Source organism: Ammospiza caudacuta, chromosome 10 (genome assembly GCF_027887145.1).
Source record: "Ammospiza caudacuta isolate bAmmCau1 chromosome 10, bAmmCau1.pri, whole genome shotgun sequence".
NCBI lineage: Eukaryota > Metazoa > Chordata > Aves > Passeriformes > Passerellidae > Ammospiza > Ammospiza caudacuta.
Genome location: NC_080602.1, coordinates 20,992,796 through 21,017,768, shown reverse-complemented (window position 1 = coordinate 21,017,768; position 24,973 = coordinate 20,992,796). Strand labels below are relative to the sequence as shown.

General features: G+C 47.2%; 1 protein-coding gene across 3 annotated transcripts in view; it reads right to left on the bottom strand.

Annotated features, from left to right (window-relative positions):
* Positions 1-24,973, bottom strand: part of NTRK3 (neurotrophic receptor tyrosine kinase 3) — a 203,648-nt gene that overhangs the window by 87,922 nt on the left and 90,753 nt on the right. For all 3 annotated transcript variants that reach the window (XM_058811211.1, XM_058811209.1, XM_058811210.1), the window contains exon 12: positions 3,910-4,098. In XM_058811211.1, the coding sequence (XP_058667194.1) occupies positions 3,910-4,098 (189 nt within the window). The remainder of the gene's footprint in view (positions 1-3,909; positions 4,099-24,973) is intronic.

Here is a 24,973-nt window from a genome sequence, read left to right as displayed (position 1 = left end):
TGCAGGTGGGGATCTGCCCCCCAGATCAATTTTCTCCATCAGGGTTTGGATTTTTGTCTCCAATTTGTGTAATTCTCCAGAAGACATGTTTTGTTAGATGAGAAATACAAGGGAACTGAACAACTCCAAAACTGTGCTGTGGCATTTGAGTAAAGCTCAAGAGATCAGATCCAAGAACTAATCTGCATCTGATGCATTGTGCTTAGAATTAATTACTACCTAATTACTATTATTAAAGTAAAACGACCTTCCAAAATGTTTCTTCTGAAACATTACCAATATTTCACCACAGAAATCTCCAGCTACTCATAATTGCAAAACTTGAATTTTGGGAATTCAAATCCTGAACTTCTAGAGAGAGGGATAACATAAGGAACTGCTGTTACTGACGGGCCTGCCCAGAAGGACAAACAGCAACATTCTGGACAGAAATGGGGGTAGACTGGATCATGTTTTGCATTACCAAAATCTCTGACCATTAGCTGATGTTATGTAGTCCTAAACTCTCATCATCATCAATTTGCCCACTGTGCTTGCCACAAGTCCCATTGTTGTCCTCTGATGTATTTATTTCCAGATATAGAGGTGCAAACTCATCACAACCTGTTGCTCTTTGCCAAGCAGATATGAACTTGGTTTCCCTTCCATGTGCACAAGATCAGGAGAAAAAGATCTTTTTAGCTTATCCTTCTAAAATCCACAATGTTGGACTATCCACATTGCCAAGCTCTTTTCTTAACCCTCCAGGTAGGGCCAAGGACAGCTGAAGCAAGGACAGAATGCAAACCCAGCACGGCCCAGAGTTACAGCACAGAGATGAGGGAGCATCTTCTCATCAACTAAATGCTTCAACATGAGAAAACACAGTGATGCTGGTGTCTTCTGTGCCTCTTTGAGAAGCCCTCATCCAGGAAGGGAAAGAGAATTCTGAGTCAAGCTTGTTCCCCCTCTGCACTAAGTCAGGCAGTAACAGAAAGAGGATGAGACAACTGCAAAAATCCCAGAAAGGCAGAAGTGAGGGCTGGTTCCAGTGTCCTTCATCCCATAAACAGGAGGACAGCACATTCCCAGAGAAGAACAGGTCTCTGTCTCCTTGGGGACACATTGAGAAGAAGATCCCATGGGCCAGCACTGCACAGAGGGAGCGAGAGGCCTCCATCTCCACGGGCAGGGAGCTGCTCTCCATATTTCAGCTGCAATTCCATTATGCAGAGCTAAGTGGCTGGGAATAAACATCCCTCATCCCTGCGTGATAAGTGATGCTTGCTGGTATGGAGGGTGACAGAAATCTATATCACATCAATGTACTATTAATACTGCATTAAGCACACAGAGTTTGCTCCCCTCGCTGCAGCACGGCAGTGGGTATCAGCATGTCCTCCACCCAGGCAGCATCCAAGAGCACTGGGATGCTTGCAGGAGGAAGGAAGGAGAAAAGCTTCGTGTTGGAGAGGGAAAATGCTTGCTGAAGGTGTTGCTCTAGCAACAGCTCGGTGCAAAGGAGAGATGCTGGGTGTCACGGAGCACCTTTGCTCACAGCTGGGCAGCAGCTCTGGAGGAGGTGGTGGAGTGAGGAGTTTGCATCTGTACAGGCTCAGCTGGGCATAGAAGCACTCCCCAGCCCAGAGGAGCTCTCTTTAGAAGTGACAGCAAAGGGAGAAATGTTTGTGTCCAAGATCTGCACAGGGAGATGGAAAAACCCTCCAGCATGACAACCACGGGGAGAACAGGAGCAACAAATATTCTGCAGACCAGGCTTATGTTGAGTAGAGCACATCAGATCAAACAAACCCCTTACAGCAAAAGCTCCCCAAAGCATGGTTAATTTAATAGGTGAATTATGAAATTTTCCAGCCTCAAGCAAAGCCACCAGTGAAGTCAGAAGTTTTTGACCAAGTTAAGGCCTGGGGACTAAAATAAAAAACACACACCAAATTCAACTCTGCCTGAGGAGTCGTGGATTGGGTTTTGCCCCACGAATGACAAATCTAAAAAAATTAGTGTTTTCAACATGAAAGCACCCAACTGTAGTTTGCCTCTTATCATCCCCCAAAGGAGTACCAGTGTTGTGGGGTTTGGTTTCAGCCCCACTGCCTTGCAGTCCTGGAAAACCTGGAGCATTCCCTCCTGTGGCACCCTTCACAGGAGAAGCGCCTCCAGATGCCACCCCAAGCATCTCTGTGAACCCTTCAGATCCTGCTCAAACAGCCCCATGAAGCTCTGAGGTCAAATCCTGCTGTGAGTGACTTCCCCTGCAGCCCACCCAGCTCTGACAAGTCCCACAGGACAAAGGCTCAGAGCAAAACTTAATCCTCTGAGGTTTAAGCTCTGCTACAGCCTCAAAAGCACCCACGTCTTGCAATGGTCGGCGTGCAGATTAAAGAGATTTGAGACAGCACAGCAGGGAAAGGAAGAAAAAGTAAAGCGGGGGAGCCCTTCCTCCCAAGCCATCAGAGTTTGTAAATCATTTTGAGATGAGGTGCTATAAGAAATGTAAAATATATAATTAACAGCACAGAAAAACCACGCTACATTCAGCTTCTCCACTCCTGCCTAATCACCGCCCTCCTCCTCCCCTCTCTACAAACAGACCAAATTTAGCACATTGAAATGAAAATCAAGGGAAAGCCAGGCACGTTCTTTGGGTACATCCCATCGCTCTGGCGAGTGAAGGACAGTGCTAAGGGCTTGGGCACAAGCCAGCAGGACCCATGAGGGTGCACAGTGGGGGCTGCCCAAGGGGTACCTCAGTGGGAGCAGCAGTTGCAGCTCCCCTTCCCCAGATGGAGGCAGGAGCAGCGTGCTCCTGCTGAGCACTCAGTGCCACATGGCTTCATGCAGGCTGGGAGATGGGCCTTCTCCCTGTTTGCAGGGGCTGAGGTCTGTCTCCTGCCCCTGTGAGCAAAGGAAGAGCAGAGGTGACATCAGCACAGCACTCCCTGCCTCTGGCTGGGCCACAGAGATAGCCCAAGCTGAGGGCTTTTCACCTTTTGTTTTGCAGGATCTTTATTTTTGCAGTTCTACCTGGAACCAAGACACACCAAAAGGATGCGAAATACAAGAGAGGAATGTTACCCAAACCTCCTGCACTGCTCAGCTTGCATGTCAGAGCTGGAAAGAGGCCTGGGAGAGCTCAGCTACCGCCTGTGAGCCGCATGCTGGGGAAGGCTGCATCCCACCACTCGCGTGGGAAGTGGTGCAGGACTCCCAGAAAAGCATCCTTTTACACAGCACTTTTCTTTTATGCTCAGAATTTAGAAACACAGTGTGGAGAGGGACACTTGATCACCTCCTGCTAGTCTAATGAGCCCCGTTCACGGACCAATTTTATACAGGAAAGATGCAGAAGCTTTACAGAAGCCCATAAAATCAAGACATCCACCATCTAAAATTCCTGGAGACAAAGATAGCTCCAGGCGTCTGCCACACCTATGCCCATGTATCCTGAGCTTCCCCCTGGCCCTTTGGGGAGCCAAAGAGGCAGCCCCATGACTGGGAAACTGCTGGAGGAGGAAGGGGAGGCAGGTCCTTTCCCCAGCCAAGCAGGGGTCACATCCATCCCCACGCTCCCAGGGGGCTCTTGTTCACACCTGGGACCTCATGCTCGGAGCTGATGAGGAAGAGCCCGGCTTGGAATGGCACTTTCAGGCAGGGGTGGGGAAGGTGACGGGTGGGTGGCAGAGGGAGGGTGAAGGGAGGTGAAGGTGAGAGTGGAAATTCTTTTCTGGAAGCATCTACATGTATGTTGTGATTTCTGAGACCTGAGATTCACTTTGGTTTCTGGACCATACCAAGACCCACTCTCCTCAAAAACCTCCTTCTCTTCTTCCTCATCCTCTTAACCTCTCCCTCCCGCCCTCCTTCCCCCAGCCCCCCAGCCCTCCCCTGAGCCCTGCTGGGGGCACTCACACGTGTCTGGCTTGTGGCAGTTGTGACCTTGTCGGAAGTACTGGGGGTTCTCGATGACGGGGATGCGCGTCATGCCGATCACCACCGTGTCGGGGCCGGCGTCCAGCGACGAGGGCGTCGTGATGCCGTGGTTGATGTGGTGGAGAGGGCTGGCTGAGTCCTCCTCGCCGCTGATCACTGCCACGGGACCTGCAAGCAGCACACACACCCGTCAGGGACAGCAGAGGACAGGGAGGCCTGTTTATCACATGCTCATTGATGGATCACCACGCTAGCCCACGTCCTAGCGTTCTGTGACCGTGTTCACAGGGGTCCGAGGATGAGGGGAGAGACGAGGATATGACTCCATGTTCCAGAAGGCTTGCTTTATTATTTTATCATATATGTTGCATTAAAACTATACTAAAAGAATAGAAGAAAGGATTTCCTCAGAAGGCTAGCTAAGAAAAGAATAAGAAGGAATGATAACAAAGGTTTGTGGCTCAGACAGAGAGTCCGAGCCATCTGACTGTGATTGGCCATTAATTAGAAACAACCAACATGGGCCAATCAAAACCTGTTGCATTCCCCAGCAGCAGATAATCAATGTTTACATTTTGTTCCTGAGGCCTCTCAGCTTCTAAGGAGGAAAAATCCTAAGGAAAGGATTTTTCATAAAAGATATCTGTGACAGCGTTCCTGCTAGTTGTCCCATCCCCAGGCTTAGTTTCTCTGGGAAGCTCACAGCATAGGGAAAACATCTCAAGTTTTCCTTTCTGGCTTTGAGGTACCAGGCTAAAAATCCCAAAGGGTTAGACAACTACAGGTGACACCACATCAGAGGTGAGTCATGCAAAAAGTCCTCTCCTAGGGCTGTCATGAGAGAGCAGTTGCTGTGGTGCCTGTGTACTCTGGCATCACAGGCTTGGCAGAAATCATAACCAGGCTTAGATTGAAGAAACATCACCCCCGAAGAGTTAGTTCACCTGAAATCCATATTTGTGATATGTCTGTTGCCCAGTGTGTTACCCATCTTTTTGCCCTCCTGCAGCTTCACCTGAGCAAACTCACCAAGCCCTTCAGTCAGGCTGATGCCTACAGGGACCCACAATGTACTGGAACAGATCCTGCCCAGCTCAGGATCATTCCCACCACCACAAATGGCAGCATTTTCCCCTAACCTTCCTGACCCCCAAAATTCACAGCACCATCAGGCAGGCAAGAAAATGAAGCAAAGTAGTCAGGCATGCAAGGTAGGAGCAATGGAAGGCTTCTGTCCCTTATGTTTTATTTTGGTATTAGACCCTCTAATACACTTTTCAGCTATTCTTGCTGCATTGCTGCTGGACAAGGTAGGTACCACAATGAAATCTTGCATGAGACCTTTTTAATATTTTAACGTGAGAAGAAAATCCACACTCAACAAGTGACACTCCTTTTCTCCTCTCTGGATGTTACCAGGGACTACCAGAATCTCAAGTAAAAAGGAGCAGAGATGCTGCAGTTAGGCTTTCAACTTATTCAGAGCAGCCAGCCTTTTACCTACACTGCATAAAAAATGCTCATCTCCCATCAGTAATGTGCTTCTAATTGCACAATTACTTTATTATGTAGCACTGGCAACAAAGAAGGGACTCTTCAAGCCATTTTACTCTCCAGAGCTACTGGGAGGACGAGGCGAACACCGGCTCCATGCAGCCATTCTGCCTGCATTAATCTAGTCTAAAGGCTGCTCATTTTTGGAGCTTCAAGTATTGTTTGTTCTTCCAAGTGGGATATAATAAAGTTATTGTGTAATTAGCAGAGTCTTGGCAGCTGTGACAGGTGTTTTAGTCACGAGGAAGAAAGCTCTCGCCCTTTACTGTGAATTCCTTCTGGCAGGTTCTGCCTTTTTTAACGTTACTCCCCGCGCCCGCGTGACTTCCCAGCTCTTGAGGTGCAAAGGCAAAATTCAGCTTGTGATGCAAGATGCCTCTGTTGGGACTACATATGGTGTATTTCTCCAAACACAAAAAGCAAATGGGCAATTTTGGTTTGAATGACTTTTGTTCCTTTGCAATGTCAATTCATTGCAGACAAACCAGGAGGACTCGGTTTTGTATGATGTGCACATTCCTTAAGCCACACCCTGCACTGCTGGCTGGCCCAGCTGTGGTGGGAAGGGGATAACTCTGCATTTCAAGGTGCAGTTTAAAAAAAAAATCATGAAAATATCAACTGGTATAGACTCGTGTAAATAATCTGAGAGAAGACCCTGAAGATCTCCCTTGCAGTGGGAGAGGCTATTGAGGGCTTACTGCTTTCCTTAAGAAGCCTAGGCATTGCTCCAAGGAATGGAGCCTTATCAGGCAAGAGGATGTGAAAGGCCTCTCTGGTAAATTATAGTCAGGTTGGATGAGACTTTGAGCAGACTGGGCTCATGGAATGTGTCCCTGTCCATGGCAGGAAGGTTGGAGCAGCTGATCTTAAAGGTCCCCTTCCAACCCAAACCATTCTGTGTTTCTGTGTGAAGGAAGTTTTCATTGCCTTCTATTCTGAGAGCAATAACCCCATCTTTGTGTCAAGGAGCAAAGAGGATGTAAGAAACCACGGCACAAACACCAGGCTGACACAGACCCTGCTGAGGATCTGCTTTTCAGGGACTCAAAAGCTCTGCCAGCATTTGACCCTTGCTCAGCATCTCTTCATTTTTAGGGAACACAAATCATGGCAGTGTCCCTCCAGCACAGGCAGGTTGAAAGGGCATGGCTACATCTAAAAGGGCAGGGGACAATCCAAGAGGTTGGGTACTTGTGAGAACAAGCACAGCAAGCACCTATTAGCCAACATTCTTGTGGCCATTTTCCTGGCAATAAACAGACCCAGAGTTTGACCTTCTTTACACTCCACAGGGTTGGTTTTTTTCCTGTGGTTTACTTCTTAGGAGGACTTTCTTCATGTGTTATCTTAGTTTCATCTCCAAACATATCCAAGATCTTTGAGGCATGAGGTAACCACATCTCAGCTGATCCACAGCTGCATCCTCACTCCTCACAATGTTCACAATGGACATTGTGTCCCATGAATGGACTCAGCCTCTGAGTCATCCAGTTCAGGTCAATGTCACCAAGCTTATCCATTTACAAGATCTGCCAACCCTCAAAAGCCTCAGATCTGATCTCTGATTGTTCATCTCAACCCCTTCACATCTCTGCAAAAGTGGGAAGCCCCAAGAACTGCGAAGGCAGAGGCACCACAGGGAGAACACAACTTGTAAAGTGTATTCTACCCTTGCAGTATTCCAGAGACAGTTTACTGCCTCCAACTGTACTCACAGGTCTTGAAAAAAACTGAAATAAATCACATTCCCAAGAGTCCTAAGGAACACTTACAACACATTCACTGCATTAGCCTTCCAGCTTTCCAAAACAGTTCTGGTGATTGTAGGCACTGATTTGACATGCCCTAGAACATATAATTAATCTCAATATCCTCTAAAGGATGTAATTTGATTAAAGGCAATTTTCAGTTGAGGACTTCTCCAAGTTTCTCCTATTAGGTTGTGGGGTTGTTGGGTGTGGTGGGGGAGTATAAATCTGGACAATATTAATCCCTACAGCCACAGTCGTGCTGCTTTATCACATTAATTCTCTCATTTCCATCTCTTCTAGCTGGTCACTGCTGAGATCCAGTTCTCTCAAAGCTCACAGCCTCTCTGTTGTCACTCTGAGACTCAGATGAGTGCTGGACTCAATGTGCAAGCCTGAGACAAACTTTAAAAACATCGTGGATATCAAACAGCCACCAATCACTTTTATAGGTGTGACTATTGCCCTGACTCAAAACATACTCTGCCATTAGCAATTCCTGGAAATAAAGCAGCTACCTAAACTTCAAATTTTTAAATTTATCTTGGCAATAGCATATATTTTTTTTTGCTTTTAAGTAGGCAAAGAGGTCCAGTTTTCAGATGTATAATGCTGATAAATAGCTTTATTTGGAAGAATTCTCACTGGTTTCACCAGTGCATTTTCCAGGTAAAGGTAAAGGAAAAAAAATTAAGCAGAAAAAAAAAAAGAGAGTACAGATTTTAGAGATTTAACTTTACCTTCCATTTGACAGGGAAATGTGCAGAGAGAGATAGAAAAGAAGACAGTTTTGTATAGTAAAAATGTATAATAATAGACAAAAAGGTGGCTTGGAGTAATTCCTAATGTACCATCCTGTGATTTTAAAACATTATATAAAATATTTCAGAGCTTTTCAGAACAGTGGCTGTTTTTGTGAATAACTCAGCCTGTATTATGGACAAACATACTACAGATATTAACTATTAAAAGGGTCTATTAAAACTTTAAGAAGTCTGAAACAACTGAACTCTTTTCCATGCAGTTTTCCTGACAAGGAGGCAATTCCAGCAGTAGTGATGGAGGCACTCCACCACTCCTTTTCCCTTTGAGGAAAGGCTGGGAAGATGTTAGGGCTGCCCAGGGTTACCCCAAGGGAAGAAGCAGCCACTGCTCCAGCCCCTTCACAGTGGGAGAGTCAGCCACAAGGACCTGGAAATCAGGACCAAATTCATCTGATGTTCACCAAAGAGCAGTGAGGCAGCTTGGAAATGTTGCTTTTGGAAATGCCACAAGCAGCAATTCTGTTCTGCCTTACCTCCCACATCTCCTCTACAGCCAACTCCTCTTTCCTGAGAAAAACACCTCACTCAAACACCACCATTTCCAGCCTCATCTCCAACCCTCTGTTCTGCCCCAGCCTCCCAGCCAGGCTGCACTCCATCCATCCATCCATCCATCCATCCATCCATCCATCCATCCATCCATCCATCCATCCATCCCAGAAATTTCCAACTTGTCTCATCTCTTTGCATCCACCCTGGCATTATCATCTCTGTAAACACTCCTCCAGATTAACCCAAAATCTCTGCTTTTCAGAAAATCTCTCATTCTCTGTTCAGCACTGTTCCCCTTGGCTAAACTGGGGTTTGGCTTGGTGTTTACCTTCACCTCCCTGTTTATCTGGAAGCTCTGTGAACAGGATGCAGCTTTCAGTCCATTTCTCTGAATTGCCTGGTTCATTCACAGTGTTATACAGACAGCTTGTTACTCATGAAAAATAAAGCAAATAATAATAGTAATAAATAGTAATAAATAGCTTAGGGACCCCTGTTTGCAAGATCATATCATAGTGGGAAATTATTTATCAAGGCTAAGAGCTATACTTTATGATAAAACAGGCTCAGGAATATAGGGTACTGTATAAATAACCATAGATTAGAGAAGATAATGGTCAATTGTCACATATTTGCAACAGAATGAATGCCCCAAGGCAAACAGGTGAAGAAACAACAAAAACTCCAGCTTGGCATTACAGCAACCTCTGCAAAGCAACAAAAGCAACTGAAGGTGAAGAAAACATGACCTCTAAGGGAAAACTGAAAGAATTATGCTTTGTGTTCAGAGGAGAAGACTGAAGGAACACGTGATAACAGCCTTCAAATATGTAAAAGGTTGCTGCAAAGAGAAATATAATAGCTGTTCTCCACGTCCACTGGGGATAAAACAAGAAATAATAGGTTTAAATTGCACTGAGGGAGATTAGAGTGTGAATGTTCTCCCTGATGCCTCACGGCACGGCTGGTTGAGCACAGGAACAGATAACCCAGGGATGCTGTGGGGGTTCAGCCACTGCCAGGCTGGGGAGGGAGAGGTTAAAGAAACTTCTGTCAAGGACAGTTTAGCTGCAGGGAGTGATGCCGCTCAGAGCCCTCACAGGCTGCAGCACTTTTTACCTGGACCCAGAGCCCTCAGCATCTTCCCTTTACGGTGCTTCCAAAGAAACTCCAAGGAAGGGTCTCTCCAGTGCTGCAGAATAGTTTGGGCAGCATCAGAGGCACTGTGGGTGTAGCTCTGGTCTCCAGCATGGTTTCAGAAAGGACAACTCCCTGCACATCCCAGGCTCAGGACAGAAACCAAGCTTTCTGAGGCAGAGAAGACTGATGTGAGTGCTCAGGGCCATGGAACAATCCCCTCTCCCCACCCACGCCTTGGGGAGCTGTCGTGCAGAACACCATTTTTTGATCAAAAATGATCACTGCAAGAGCTAATTGTGCCATCTCCACTTTCCTTTGTAATATAGAGAAGCCATATAATTAACCTAGTTAATTAGGAACTGTATATGACCCATAACTAGGAAAAAAAATCTCTCCTAATAAAGTGGGTCACCATGCATTGTATAGCAAGCACAGACCTCATTAAATTCCAATATATAGTATATAAAATCCCTTCCTCCTCTGACTCCAAACCCCTGTTGGCACTTCCATATTTCCCCAATCATAATCTTAAATTCTGTTCTTCAAAAGGTCATATCACCAACTGGCAAGTGGATGATTCCAAGGCTACATCTCTCAGCCCAACTTTAGAACTCAGAGCTACACGCACGCACATAAACAAGGGTAAAAATAACCTCAAACTTCAGCTTATCAGGAAAACAAACAAGTTTTAAAAGAAACTTAAAAAAATTACCAACCTTTTGTTGGAGCTGAAATCAACCCACACCCCAGGGCTGATCTCTGCACTAGCAATGAGAGGAACTGAAACTCATAAAAGAATAAGCGAAAGCACAATAAATACAATTAAAAATCCAGCCATGCTCAGAGCAAGATTGCATTTACTGTCTCATAAAGAGAGCCTCGTCCTTTCAGGCAAACAAAAGAAAATCAATTTCTTAATTTTTATTGACAGATGTGGGCAGGGAGCCAAGGCAGAGCTCGGTGCCTAGGCGGAGCCTGCCACGGGCTCCAGCTTGTTCTCTGCCCTCCTGCAATGGGAAGCAGCCACTTCTCACCCCCAGAGACACCAGTCCCAACCACAGGGTGATCTATCACCTCTTCCCCCGAGCCACAGCAGACCCCTCAGCTGTGTAAAACAATGGGGTTTTACCAGACCTCCCTCCTAATCCCAGCACTCAGCGCCTTCTTTGTCGCCAAGCAGCATCTCCCACATCCATACAGCTCAATTCCATCTCCACGGCCCAAATTCACCCCAAGGTATCCCTGCATGATGCCAATGGACCTGGAGGGCACTGCTGCAGAGGCTGGCTGGAACAGCACAGCCCCTGGTTGAGCACCACTGTGGTGGCTGAGGAGCTTCCAAAGGTGCCAATTCCTTCTCTGCCATAGCCCAGGGCACACAGACTCTGCCGTCACCCTTTGGGGAAACAGCACAATGAAAAATCAAATCCTTCAGCTTTGCAGGCAGATGAAGACATCAAGAACATAAAACTGAACTCTTAAAGGGATAAACTCCAAATCCTCAACCCCTCCAGTAAAAAGGCAGGAGCAAACAACATTCCCTTTTCCCTCTCAACAACATGATGGGTTTGAGATCCTGATGATCTCGAGGAGATGAAGATCCCTCTGAATTTTATGGTAAAAGGAAGGGACAGGCCTGGGATCTCTGCACCCACCACTGCTTGGGTTGGACACGTGTCTCTTCCCCCACTTGCACCTCCCAGCCCCTCATACACTGCAGGTGCATTATCATATAAAAAAGCTGTCAGATCCATTGTCAGTGGGCGATCCCTACACAGGCAATCCTTAAAGCACTTTCTTCCCTGATGCAACGCTGCCAAAATACTGCCATTTACAGAAGCCCCTTTCCATCTTTACATATTGACATTTCCTGCTCTCTCTGATTTTTTCAGGTGATTGCAGCAGGGAGAAGGCAGCTCTTGCTACAAAAGGGGGTGCATCAGGGCAGAGGGGCTGCAGCAGCCCTGTACATCCCCCCTTCACCCTTTCCAGCCTCCAGCCAGTCCTCTTTGGAGCACCACTCCATCTGCTGTAGAGGATGTCCAAACTCCCTCACTCCTCCCATGTCCTTCCCTTACCACTCCTTCCCAAGTTTATTTATTGAGCTTAGACACCAATCCTATAAGCACTCACACTCAGGAATGGAAACATTAAGATCAAATCATATAAAATATAAAGTCAATGCATATGACGGCACAAATGCATAAATCCAGCAGAACAAGAAACAGAAAATGCTTACAGTAAAAATGGTAATACAATCTGATAATTAAAAAGGGTGGGATCTGACAAGCCAGAGCCATGCATAACAGCAAAGACAGCCAGCACTCACAGGAAAGCAAAGCAAGAACTTTTTTCATCTAGGCTTAAACTCCAGCCCAGTGTTACCAAACATCTTCAGCTCAGAAAGTGTCTGACCAGCAAAGAAACTGACAACTGGCCACAGGATAACCAGAAAAATATTTTAGAACGTGCAATGCAAGGATTTGCTGATGCCTGAGGGATTGACAAGCCAATACCTACTCCCATGCTATAACATATGGGTACTGGGAAGTTGGCTCATTTGCCAAGATAAAAAGATTTTCACTGCTGAGATCAGGTGAAACAACTAGCAAATGGTGCAGGCAACAAGAGAGCAAGAAAAGTAATTTTTATTCAATTGTAACTGCAGGGAGGGAGATAGTTTAGTCTGGCAATGCTGCTGCTGGCATTCAGACCATACCCAGTCACCCTCCACCATTCCTCCCACCTATCTTCTCCCATTTGCTGGTAGCAAGATGTTTTCCCCACTGCTGGGCATGCATGTTCCATGCATGTTGTGAGGAGGAGCCAGCTGCAAACCAAACATCCATTCTTGCAGAGAAATCTGCTGTGATGGCACCTGTGATGGCAAGGCAGAGGTGGCAGCAGCAGGGAAACTCACACCTGGATAAGGCAGGAGGAGTGAGCAGGGACACCAGGAATGCAGCATCTTTGTGTGGCCAACATCCCTGCATGGCTCTGCTGCCCCTGCCCCAAGGTTGGGGTCCAGGAAAGGCTGGTGAGGCAGGATGGGTGGCTGTTGGGTACTGGATGCACTACAGTACACCAAAACAAATCCCTGTTGCCTTATCTTCAATGCACAATTCCCTCTCTAAGGTATCATCTTCATTTGAAGAGCAAACCTCATTTCCTACTCCCACGTCTCCATCCAGCCCCATCAGCTCCAGAGCTGAGCAACATCCTGCCTGCCCCAAATCACAGGCTTATTGCCATTCACCTTTCTCCACCCTTTGTTCCTCTTGACTAGATTTGCTTCTTTTTTTTTTTTCCAAGCAAAGTCACCAAGCTGTCACCTCGGGGGCACCTTGAACTCCAGAGCAACACAGGCTTTACAAGGCAGGAGCCAGGCAGTGCCTGGGCAACGGCCTCACCAGGATCTATTAATCTCTTGGCTCACTCATCCCTATCACAGACACACCGTAAAAATGATATAAGCATTTCATTCGAACGGCGCTGCAGAGAGATTGGGAAGAGCATGGGGCCAATTGATTTCCAGTATGTCTGCTCTTTACCTCCAGGTATAAATACAACAGCAAAATCAATCGGAATAACATCATATCAGCTTTCTAATCTCTTCTGTTTGCGAGACACACTTTATATACTGCAGCATTTCCTACAGCTTCTCCACAGGAGCCTCCAGCACCTCCGCACCCCTCACGTGTAGGAGCTTCATTGCTCCTGGTCCTTCCTGTGACAAGCTCCAGGAGCTGCAGGGCCAAAGCACAGGTCTCCTCCTGCTCTGTAAGGATCTCCCAGAGGAATGTGCTGTGGCAGTGTAAGAGCAGTGCTCAGTGGCACCTGCTGAGCCCAGGGTCATCCTTGTGAGAAGGGAGATGCTCGCCCGCTCACACCCCACTGTGATGGACACTGATGGGCAGCCAGGTGTCCCCAGATCCACTGAGGATCAGGGGGACAGTCCCACTGACACAGGAACATGAGAAAGGCAGCAGCACCCTCGGGACCCCGTGGCTGGGTTTACCACATGTGGCCCTGGTGCCATTTCACCTCCTCATGAGCATCCAGAGTGACACCACACAAAGACCCAAGCCTGGAGCAGAGCTGCCTGCTCAGCACCGAGCAGACACATTTTCTTTCTGCATTTCTAATTTATCATCAGCCTAAGGCTTTTTATCCTCTCTCCTGGCCTCCAGCCACGGAAGAGGGGGACTGTGACAAACTGATAAACACTCCCCCCAAGCCTTTGCTTGGGTGAAAAGGCAAATGAACCGTGAGAATGAGGAAAGGGCTGCCTGATGAGGTGCCAAGGGGGCATTTAAGCAAACTGCAGCTCAGCACCAAGGTGATGCTTTGCCCCACCTCAAACCAAACCTTGACCAAATAGGTGCTAGATGGAGAGGAAAGGAGATGTGGTTTAATCATAGAATCACAGAATGGTTTGTGTTGGAAGGGATCTTAAAGATCATCTACTTCTGACCTCCCACCATACCTTCCACTAGACCAAGTTGCTAAGGGTCCATTTATCCTGGCCTTCAACACTTCCAGGGATGGGGATAACCTACATCTTCATCCATTCTGCAATTCAGATGGCAAAGAACATGCACATGGTATGCATTAAGGCAGTGGCAACCGCATCATTTTCCACACTGTGGCCATCTCTGGGATGTGTTATCTAACCCAGCCAGTGTGGAGCTCCCTTAGCACAAGAGGGCCCCCAGTGATATTTGGCAAGGGGTCACTGGCAGCTCCACCACCAGCATGTCCAGCCTGGTGCTAGATCACTGACCTGAGCCAAGAGCGTGATGCTGCAGGAGCCTGACCCTGTGCCAGAAAATGCTTAAAACAGCGAGAATCACTGAAGGCCTGAAAGCCAACAGCTGGGACCACTGCTGCCCTCCTGCCTGAGGCTTCTCCTGACCTTTGCAGAGACTGATGCCCAGTGCTGCTTAATAAACAGCATCCATGGAGCAAAAGCCCTGCCAGCAGCAGCTCTGCAGCACAAGCCAGGGCAGCAGAATATGCTTCCCACCAGCCAGGACCACTGCAGGCTGAGGACAAGCATTAGGCGTGTTTCTCATTAGCTCTGAGGCCACCAGCTGCCTCCAGCCCCCTCCCACCACTTCCCTTCCCATGCCTTGGCCACTTCAAGATCAGGCTTGGGTCATCTTGATCCACTTGGAAAGCTTAGCCGCCATGAGAGCAAACTGCTTGTCCTCTGGCTCCAATCTCTTCCTGAAATTAGTGCCAATGGAAGTGTCACTATCAATTTCATAATGTTATTGGATAAATGCAGAACTGGGCCAAGTCCCATATTCCTGACAGCCCATCAAAGAGGTGGGGATTATGGGTAAGGAGACAGGCAGCCCTGGCAGGAAAGGCAAAGGCTCCAGATCAATTAGCCTGACGAGGCTATCTCGCAGCCACATCACCTCGTGCTGACACCACTGCCTTCTCCCTGGAGCCCAGCTGCCCCTGCACCAAGAAGGTTTATTTTTTTCAGTGGTAACCAGAGTCCATCCAAGCCCAGGGAGCTGAGCATCCCCTCTCCAAATATCCAGTTTATGAGACTCTCAAGACACCAGGGGATTTTGCAGTCATAAAAAGGCATTAATTTTCAGGCCTCCTTATTTTGGTTTAATATTCTGTCAAGATAAAAGAAAATAAAATTATCAGCCATTAAACAAAAAAGTGCCTTATTCTGCATTGCTCAGAGGTTTCAAATGGAAGGAGTGATCAAAATGTAAAGTACCTGGCACAACACATGTTTTGTCTTTGCAGTGTGTTTTTCTTCTTGGTTTTCTTTCAAGATCCTGCTTGGACCATGAAAGTAAACTGGTCAGTACCATCTGGTTCTCATGCAGTAATTAATAGTGCTTGTAATTTTTCAAACAAAAATAGGCTTCAGCTGCAGCTTTTTTGGTCAACTTTTGACCTTTTTGTTTTGAAATGGAATTTTTATGAAAACACTGAGCAGCCATGAAGGTTGCAGATGCCAATGGGTTCATTTCCAGCAGACACCTCATGTGTCCAGTCCCTGCCAGCAAGCAAGGCATCTGCACTTACTCAGGGTGCAAATTTGTAGACTCAAATTTAAAATCAGAGTTGTGATGTTTGCTTTCAGGCCAAAAGATAACTCCTTACATGGTCAAAAAATAATAAAAATCCTTGCACTCATAGTTTGCCTCAGTTCATGCATGATGGCAATGAAAATTTAAAACGTACGCTTCTCAAAAAGTAAATGCACCTTTTTTTCCCCTCCACAGCCCTCCTTGAGATGATCTCCAGCAGTGATATAAGTCTCTCAGATTTATTCTATCCCAAGATAAATAGTGTGTTGCTTACAGAATCAAAACATATTTAACTTGTATAATGGTTTAAATCCCGAATCTGCTCCCATAATATTATGAGACTCTTCTAGAATATGAAGTCCATGTCAGAAATATCCATGAACAAATAAACAAATCCTTTTTCCTTCATGCTGAACAACTGGGAGAGGAAGCAAGGCTGGGGTTTAGGTAGCCCTGGTGCTCCCTAGCCCATCAATAACAGTGTTGGGTATGTTAAGCTTTCCTACAAGGCCCAGAATCAACAAGAAATGAGTTTTGGAGGTTTCTACAAAACCCTTTGTGGACTTAAAGAGTAGAGGGAAGCCCTTGACATTCTCCGGGCAGAACTGATGGGAAAGGAACTGATACTTTTTGGCTCAGCTATTACCAACTGCTGCGTCCATGCACTGGTGTTTTCCAGGATGTTGTGCCTTTCTCCAAAATTTATAGCCCTCGGTCATAAAGGTGATGGTTTTGTTTAAAAGTCACAGAAGTAGTCCCTGGAGAAAGGCTCTGAAATCACAGCTTTCTGAGGGCTGACAGCTTATTTGTAAAACATTGCAGTTTTGGGGTTTCCACTGGCCTTGCTGGGACCCTCATTAGCTTTGAGAGAGAGTCTGTGAACAGGGAGATAAAACAAGCAAGGAATAAAAGGTTGGGAGATGTGGAGAAGGATGTAACACATCTCCCCACTCAGAGAACTTGCAGCATTGTCGATCCACCGGCCCAAACAACCCCTGTAATAAATTAGAGAGCCATTCATTGAAATGGCTCCCTCTGTCCCCACACTGAACAGTTAATCTGTAATTCAGATAGATCTGTCAGAAGGCAAGAGTCCAGCATACAAAATAATTAATTCCTCTCCAAGGTCTGGAGATATTTCCCTTTCTAAAGAGCACAGCACACTCCCCTCCTCGCCGGCGAGCTCCAGGCATGGACGTGGCTCCTGTTGGAGGTCAGCAAAGAACACCACATGCATTTCAATACAGATGCTCACAAATGCATCACCTGTCACCTCAATGCTGGGCTGGCAGTCCTGGGGTGGGACTTGTTCCCCAGGCCTTGCAAGGAGTTTGCCTTGTATCTCCCAGTGCCTCCCTGCTCCCTCAGTGCCCAGCCAGAAACTCTTGGCCTCTTGCCCCACCTCAGCCCAACACTAATGCTGTTCAAGACCCATTTTTCTGCATCAAGAGTCTAAACCATCAATTAAAACAAGCAGAAATGCAGCATCTACTGATTCAGCTTGATAAAAATAGCAGCTAGTGCCCAGTGTGAGTGTGGAGGTTGGGGCAGAGCACATCTTCTCTCCCAGCTTCCCCAAGATCCACCTCTGTCCTCTACAACATCAGGATAAAACCAGGACAGTGGCCTCTGGCTGGAAGACACCAGTGGAACAGAGCAGCTTGGGAAAAGAAACAAAGGGTGGGAGTCAGCCACATGGACATGCTTCAGTGGGTGGCTGGGGAATGGGGACAAGTCACATGAATCCCCATGTGAGACCAGCAGCACCCAAATGTGGTGCCAGCCCTGGAGGCAGGGCAATCAAAACAAACACCTTCCTTTTGCCAGGACAGAGGCATGAAGAAGGGGGAAAATGTTAAAAAGGACTCATGAGTGGATGCAAGAGATTGGGTATCACAACAGTCATCATGGGCATGGTTGGCACAAACAATGGCCTGGCAATATTAAGTGACATTAAGGAAGGATCTTCAGATTCAAATCTTTCTGATTCTGCTGATCCTTGCAGCCTCAGCCACCAGCTTTTAAAGTCTGAGTGCATAAGAAACACCACCAGCCAAATCCCTGTCTCCCTGCACATATTTCACATCCTTCTCCCAAGATATTTCATCAAAATCCCCAAGGCAGGTGGGAGGGAAGCTGCCTCACGTTAGCCTGTGAGCCACGGGGGCAGGGAAAGATTCAGCATTTACCTCTGTGTGTCAGTGCTGTCTCCCTGCTCCACACCCTGTGCCCCCAAAACACATCCCTGGTTCAACAGCATTGTAGCTCACGACAAGTGACACAGCAACACATCCACACTGGGAAGCCAGACCTGAAGACATGTGGAGGTCGAGTGACCTCTCCATCTGTACCACCAAGGGAGCAGAAAGAAGTGGGATAAACAGCATCCTTACCCACAGTGTGGTTACAAGGGAGGAAAATAGAAATGTGATCTTGCACAGGGCTGGTGGCTTTCTGGTTGAGGGTAACGTGTTTGCTGAGCATCAGGCCAAGTGCCCTTTGTACAAAGCCCACTTTAGGCTGTCCAGAGCATCCTGCAGCAGACCCTGCCAAGCCCATTCCCAAATGCACCTGCTTGGAGCACCCATGGGAATGGCAACATCCCACAGACCGTGGCTCGAGCATGCAGACAGCACAAGCAGGCAGCTGGAAGGCAGCACAAGGCAGGGAAAGCTGTGCTGGTGGGGGCTGCTGGACCACAACCAAGTCCCTTTCTAGAAGCAGCTATCAAGTCTCTGCAGAAGTAGTGGAATGGAGCCACTTTTCATCCTACCTCTCAAGGAAATCATCGCTGCTGTTACGCAGACACAATTATGTCTCCAGAGCCTTTTAACTGCAGCTCTTTAGAGATGAGTGGGTTGATAGAAATCTATTCACAGGACTGACATCGCTTGGCTGGGTAAGGACACTGCCACTGAGTCAGTGGCTGGGGAGGGATCACAAAATAAGGCTGGTGATGGGGGAAGTCCTAGGCAATGCCAAGGCAGCATCTCCTGGGGGAGCTCCCTCTAGTCCCTTGACTACAAAGGCAAGGCCAACTTCTCATTTTATTCTTCTAGAACTTTCTTTCAAGCAAAAACAAAGTAATAATATTGGAAAGCTCCTTTCCTTTCGTTCATGTACTCCCCCTCTGGAGGGGCTATCACTAGGAGATGGATGGCTGCACGTGCATGTCACAGGCAGCAGGGCAATGCAGAGCAACATAAGGCTGTCTCTTCCCCATCATCCTGACTCTCCAGGTAGCCCTAAACAATGCCAGGCTTTGAGCACATGGCAAATGAGAGCTTGGCCATCGGTGTCTCGGTCACCTTGCCAAATCTGAGTCTGGAGCAGAGGGCTGCAGGAAGCTCTTACTGTGGGACCCTTGAACTGCATTGCAGAGCCCTCTCTGAGCCTGACAGAGAGGCCGGGGGCTGCTTTATCATATCCACCATCTGCTTGTTTGCTTTGCCATCCTCTGCTCCTCCTAGCCACGCTCACAGACTCCTACCTGTTCTCCAAAAGCTTTGCTGGGTCTCAGTAAACAAACCACAGGCAGGGACAAAAATAGGGAGGGGAAAGGCAGGGAAGGGGGGGAAGAGAATAAAAATTTAATTAAAGGCACTTCTGCTTCAGGGCCTCAGAAAATTTACAAATTCATAAATCACTTAGTAAATGCCCTGAGCGGTTGCTATGCCAGGCTGCCTACCAGTCCCACCAGAAGGGCCATAAAGCACGAGCACAGAGCTCGGCAGCTCCCTCCTTCCACCTCCACCCTGCAACATCAGGCAACCTTGAGCAGCTTGTCAAGCCCGTGACAAGTGTTTCTGCAACCAGGAGCAATCAATCTGCAGCCCCATTAGCAGCGGTACAGGGAGCTGCTCGTTTCGCCGGCAGCTGTGGTACAATGAGAGGCCGGAGAATGGTGGGAAGTGGGGGGACAAAAGTCATGGCAAAGTGGGAGTAGAAGACCCTCAGGATATTTTGCTGGAAACACAGAGTTCTTCAAAAGCATGTTTTCCAACGTGAATAGGCAAAGAAGCAGCACAAACCAAGAGGTGGGTGCAGGGGGATTTCTGCTGGCCACTACCTGAGGGCATTACAGAGAAAACCCAACTTCTGGTAATTCCCAAATAAATCAGCCCAGCCTTTTCTCCCACATTTGGGAGGAATCTTCACCAGGGGTTTCACACATGCTGTCCAGCCCCAACGTTCTTCTCACGAGGCTACAAAGATAGAGAGCATCCTCTGGCAAACAGAGGTGAGAGCGAGCCGCATCCCCGCGCTCCTCCTTCGGCACGCGGCGAAGAACAGACTGAACGTCCAGCACCCGGGGGTGGTGCACAGCTCTGCTATATTTAACACAGCTCTCAGCACAGTCTCTGCTAGTGTGATGAACCAACACATCTTTGCCAGCAGCCTATCAGAGGAAGGCTTGGAATGACAGAATCGGGAGTATTTTTCACCCTTTACTCAGAACTTTGAAGGTGGGAGTGGAGTCTTTTCTCAGAAGTGTGGTCAAGTCTCAGCCCTCCCTGCTAACAAAGCAGATGATTGGTAAAATGTTAACAAAACCTTGCTGGCTTTCCTTCAAGATGGGCATCAGTGGCTGAAATGGAAAGGTTATCGCACAGGAAGAGACTGGGATATAAATTCATTTGCCAAACTATATAATTGTCTAAATTGCAGCCAGAAACATAACATAGAGGTTAAGAGAAGCTTTCAGAATCACTCAATCTACCACAGGCTATACTTTGAGCTGTATCAGCTATTGACCCATCTAGTAACACCTATTTTCCAAGAGACTGAGTCAAGTGGGATAGACCAGTGCTGGTAATACCAGGAATCTGGGACAGATAAAGGGTCATTCTGGCAGAAAGGTGAAGGCAGAACTGCTTTGAAGATGCATCACCCACACCAACCTTTGCCATTTCTAAAGATAGGCTGAACACCCAAATCTTTCTAGGAAACTGCAGGAATCTCACATCTCCATTTAAGCAACTACAGAGCTTTTGCTTCAGGTAATGAGTAGAAGAACAAGAGTTGAAAACTGAAGCAGGAATGTCTAATGGGAAATGCTGGGAGCCAGCCAATCCTCCAGACCTCCCTAGCCAAACTCTCCAAATCATGGTTTGAAACACTCAGGACAAATATAGAATACTTGAAAAAAATTCTCAGCACCCTGCAAAGGAAGGGTGTCAACAGTTCACTCTGAGGTTTTGCTTTGTGTTTTTAGATCATCTGCTCAAGGATGAAACCCTGCCAGGCAGAGGAGGCAGCACAGCCAATGCCATGGCATCCATGAATACCTGGGCACTGGAGGGGCACAGACAGCCACTGGGGCTGGTTCAACCACAGCCCAGCTCCCTTTGTCCTGCTGGAACAGGAACCACAGGAGCTCAACCAGGGGCAGGCCTGAGTCAGGCTGTTTTCATGGGTTCATTTTCATTATTTGATTAACCTCTTTTTTCCAAGGCTGCTCTCCAACTTCAAGATGCAATGTTTGGAAAGCTGCAGAGTATGGAGACTAGCAAACAAGCTTTCACAGGAAAAAGGAGCAGATCACCAATGCAAATGACGCCTCTGGCAGGAACACAGGTGAAAGGGACAAGGAGTTCAGAGCCAGGGTCCTGGCCATATAACTGATGTGTCTCCTGTTGTGCAGGAGCATCCTGATAACATCCATGTCTATGGGCTGGTTGTGCATCCATCTGCCTACACAGTTATTTACAGTACCAAAGTATGTATTCTTTTATTTATCTAAGCAGCCTCTCACTTCTTCTATTTCTCTTTCTGCAAAGCTATAATATTTATCTCTACTTTAGGACAATAGAGCTGGTTTTTATTCCACAAAATTCCCAAAGCAGAGCAGTTTCCAGGGGACATGGCTCCCCTCTCCCACGTCCTCACTGCAGCTCAGGATGGTGGGGTGGGATGGGGATGGAAAGGGGACATGTGCCCACAGGGTGGCAGTGGCTGTGGCAAGGTGGGCAGGCAGGACTCGTCCCTGTGTGCGTGAGGATGTCTGTGACAGCAGGCAGGGCTCAGGCTCAGAAGTGTGGAATATGCTGCCACAGGGTATTTCTTTTTCAGTGTAAGCTGGGATGGCAGCTAACCCAGCTTTCTCCTTCTACCTGCCTAGTCCAATCTCTCTCTTTCCACAGCGCTCTGTACACACAGGAATGCACAAACCTGGCAGTGCTCTGTTCTCACTCACACTCAGATAACTCTGCTGGGGATGACCATGCCTGGCACCTCTCAAGGTTGAGCCCCTGTTTTTCCCTGCAGGCAAGCTCACACTTCCTATCATCACCCCTTATATCACCATTTCTCCAGTGGGCAGCAAGGGCAGATCTTTCAGGAGTCAGCAGCAAAGACCAGCCCCCTCACCAGCATAAGCAATGAGCACACTCCAAACCCACAGACAAGGGAGGTGGCGCTCAGCTCTGCATCCCCCCCACTCCTCTATTTGTGGCAATACCTTCTGCTTTATCCTTCTCCATTTTCCCCTTGAAGAGTGGAAAAAAAATGCAAATAGGAGCTTATAAATTATCAATTCTTGATTGATTTTGCTGAGAAAAGCACATAAAACAATCGCACAACAGAGGAGAAGAATAATTTAGCATTTCAAGTGGGGAATGGTGATGTTGCTGAGACAGCTCTATGCAGGCAGAGCACTCTCAAGCCACCCAGCAGGATCTCCCCACTCCAGCCTCCTCCTCCTGTCCTTTGAAAGCACACAAACAAAGCCATAACCTTGTCTAGATGATGCCTCAAAACACAGAAATCTGTATTTCCATTAGCAGGACGATGCCCTTCCAAGACAGTTACCTGGGAGTACACACACATGAATGCAGCTCCCTGCACACAGGCTTTCATCAAGAAGATCCTGTGGCTTGACAGTCCAGGATGGAGCCACAGCCTGCAAAATTACTGCCAGCAGAGCAAGACTTATGCATGAAAGACTACAGTTTCAGCCCCAGAAACTGGATGCTCTTAGGCAGAGCTATTAAGAACAAGTCCCTGTAATCAGTCTGCATCAACAACTTGCCACTGCAGAGAGTTTGTGCAATTGTTGTCCTCCTGTTCCTGCTTAGTTGCACAATAGCAGATATTTTAGAGCTCTTTGCACCCTGTGAAGTCTTTAAAAAAATGTTGTCTCAAGTGTTGGCTGCTCCAGAGTTTCTCCAACGTCTCATGAAAACTTTCTTCCCCGAGTCTGTGTGGGAAGTCAGAATCCTTCCCCAAAACTGGGGCGGTAGCAGCACCCCAGAGTCTGCCAAAAGGCTGCACAAGTAATGCTTCAACTGCTCCATCCAGATTACAGCTGACACCATATAATGCTCCTCAGCCACTCAAGCAGCATTTAGCTTCTGTCCATGGAATTAGTACAACATTGCAGCTCAAAGGCTTTCCAGGGCAGCTCCTGAAATCACACAGGGATTACCTGCAAGTCAGAGGCATGAAGGAGCAAACCAACCACTGCACTCCATACCACTCAAAAAGCTGGTACCTGGGGACTGAGACTCTCCAGTGCCAGAGGCTCTACCAGTGCAGACTTCAGCAAAAGTCGGCTGTGCCTGGAAGCAATGATTTAATGGAGAGGAGGGAGCAGGAGGCCAACACACCCACCAAAGGCTCTGCTGTAGCTCAAGGAGCTCAATGGGTGCTCAAAGTTCCTGTTGCACCTTCTGCTCATAAACCACATTTTCTTGAGTTCCTCTCAAATGTCACCAACACCTGGAGCAGTGCAGAACACTGCAATGAAAGAGCTTGGGCTAAACATGCACCACCCAAAAATGTTGCCTGTGTCCTAAACTGTACAGCCACAACAGTTGGGCTTTGATGCATTTGAGTTTTTTTTTTTCCAATACATTCACTTCTTCTCATCTCTTCTGTTCCCTTTTGGCCACAGAAGCCCACTGTGCTAAACATATGAGTCCAGTACCTGGAATCTGCATGTAATGGAAAAATATTTATCTGGCAGTAAAGACTGTATGTGTCTAACTCAGAACCAAATTTCAAATCATCTGGGGTCTTGGCAAGAGTTTGGTTCTGAAGAAAAGAACATTTTGCACACTGTCTAAACTTGACTTACTTCTCTTCTTGCCTTTTACACAGAGTGATTTTATTTTTGATCACATAGGGGGGAAATATACATACATTATTTAGAAATAAATAAGGAAGATGCTGAAAGAGGTGATGGCTTGTGGATGGGAAATTATATTCCATCACAGCTGCAGTGATGATCTGATTAGGATCCAATCCCTTCGCATCCCTCATGTGCTAAGTCATCTCTTCAGAGGTGAAGTCACTCGAGGGTGAGGGATGGAGGGAGGGGGGTGTGCAGAGGGAGGCTCTGCACAATCTGGTACCAAAAGAATTGTGCAATTGCCCTCTGGTCACCTTACAAAATGAGAAATTTCCTTGGGCACTGAAGCACCTTTTCTGCAGATTTTTGCAGCAGCGTTGTTTAAAACTACAGATTCATTGCTCAACAACCATTTACGTGCGTATTTGGATCCTCTGCATGAGCTAGAAATTCATCCATCCTTTTTGGTCTGTTCTTTCCCTTCTCTCCCAGACTTACCACCTTCCTTACAAGTCTGCCTTTCAGCTCTCTCTTGCTGCTGTTTCCAAGCTGCGTAGGAAATCACAAAAGTGTGCCAGCGCTGCTCCACCAAGCCTTATTCCAGCTGCCTCTGGCTAGATTTTCAGCATATAGTAAGAACAGCCTTTTTTTTTCCTTTTTCCCCTTTTCAGAAGTTAATTTCCTCTGATCCAGACAGCATTCTTAGCCCAGACAATCCACTGGGGAGCTCCCCACCATTAGCTGCCCTCCTGAGAACATAATCCCCCCTCCTCATGCATCTGGGAGCATCTCTGATCCACAGACAGGGCTCAAGGCTGGTATTGCTGCTGGGATGCACAATCCCTTCACCACTACCAAAATAAATTCTGGGTTTTCTCCCCCTTCCCTCTTACTTTCATGCTGAGTTTTTTTGTTTTTTTTTTTTTTTTTTTTTTTTTTTGCAGCCAGGGAAATAGAGCCCTAAAGACGATACAAGGACACGGAAAGTAGAGCAAAGGAGATCAAAGATTCCAATTTACTCTCCCCCATCCCTTGTAGGAATTGAAGATCAGCTGGCAGTAAAGCTTTAATAGAAGCATTAAAAGGCAAATAAAGGGAATTTTTTTTACAATGAACAATGTGACAAGCATACAAAAAGTCACACAT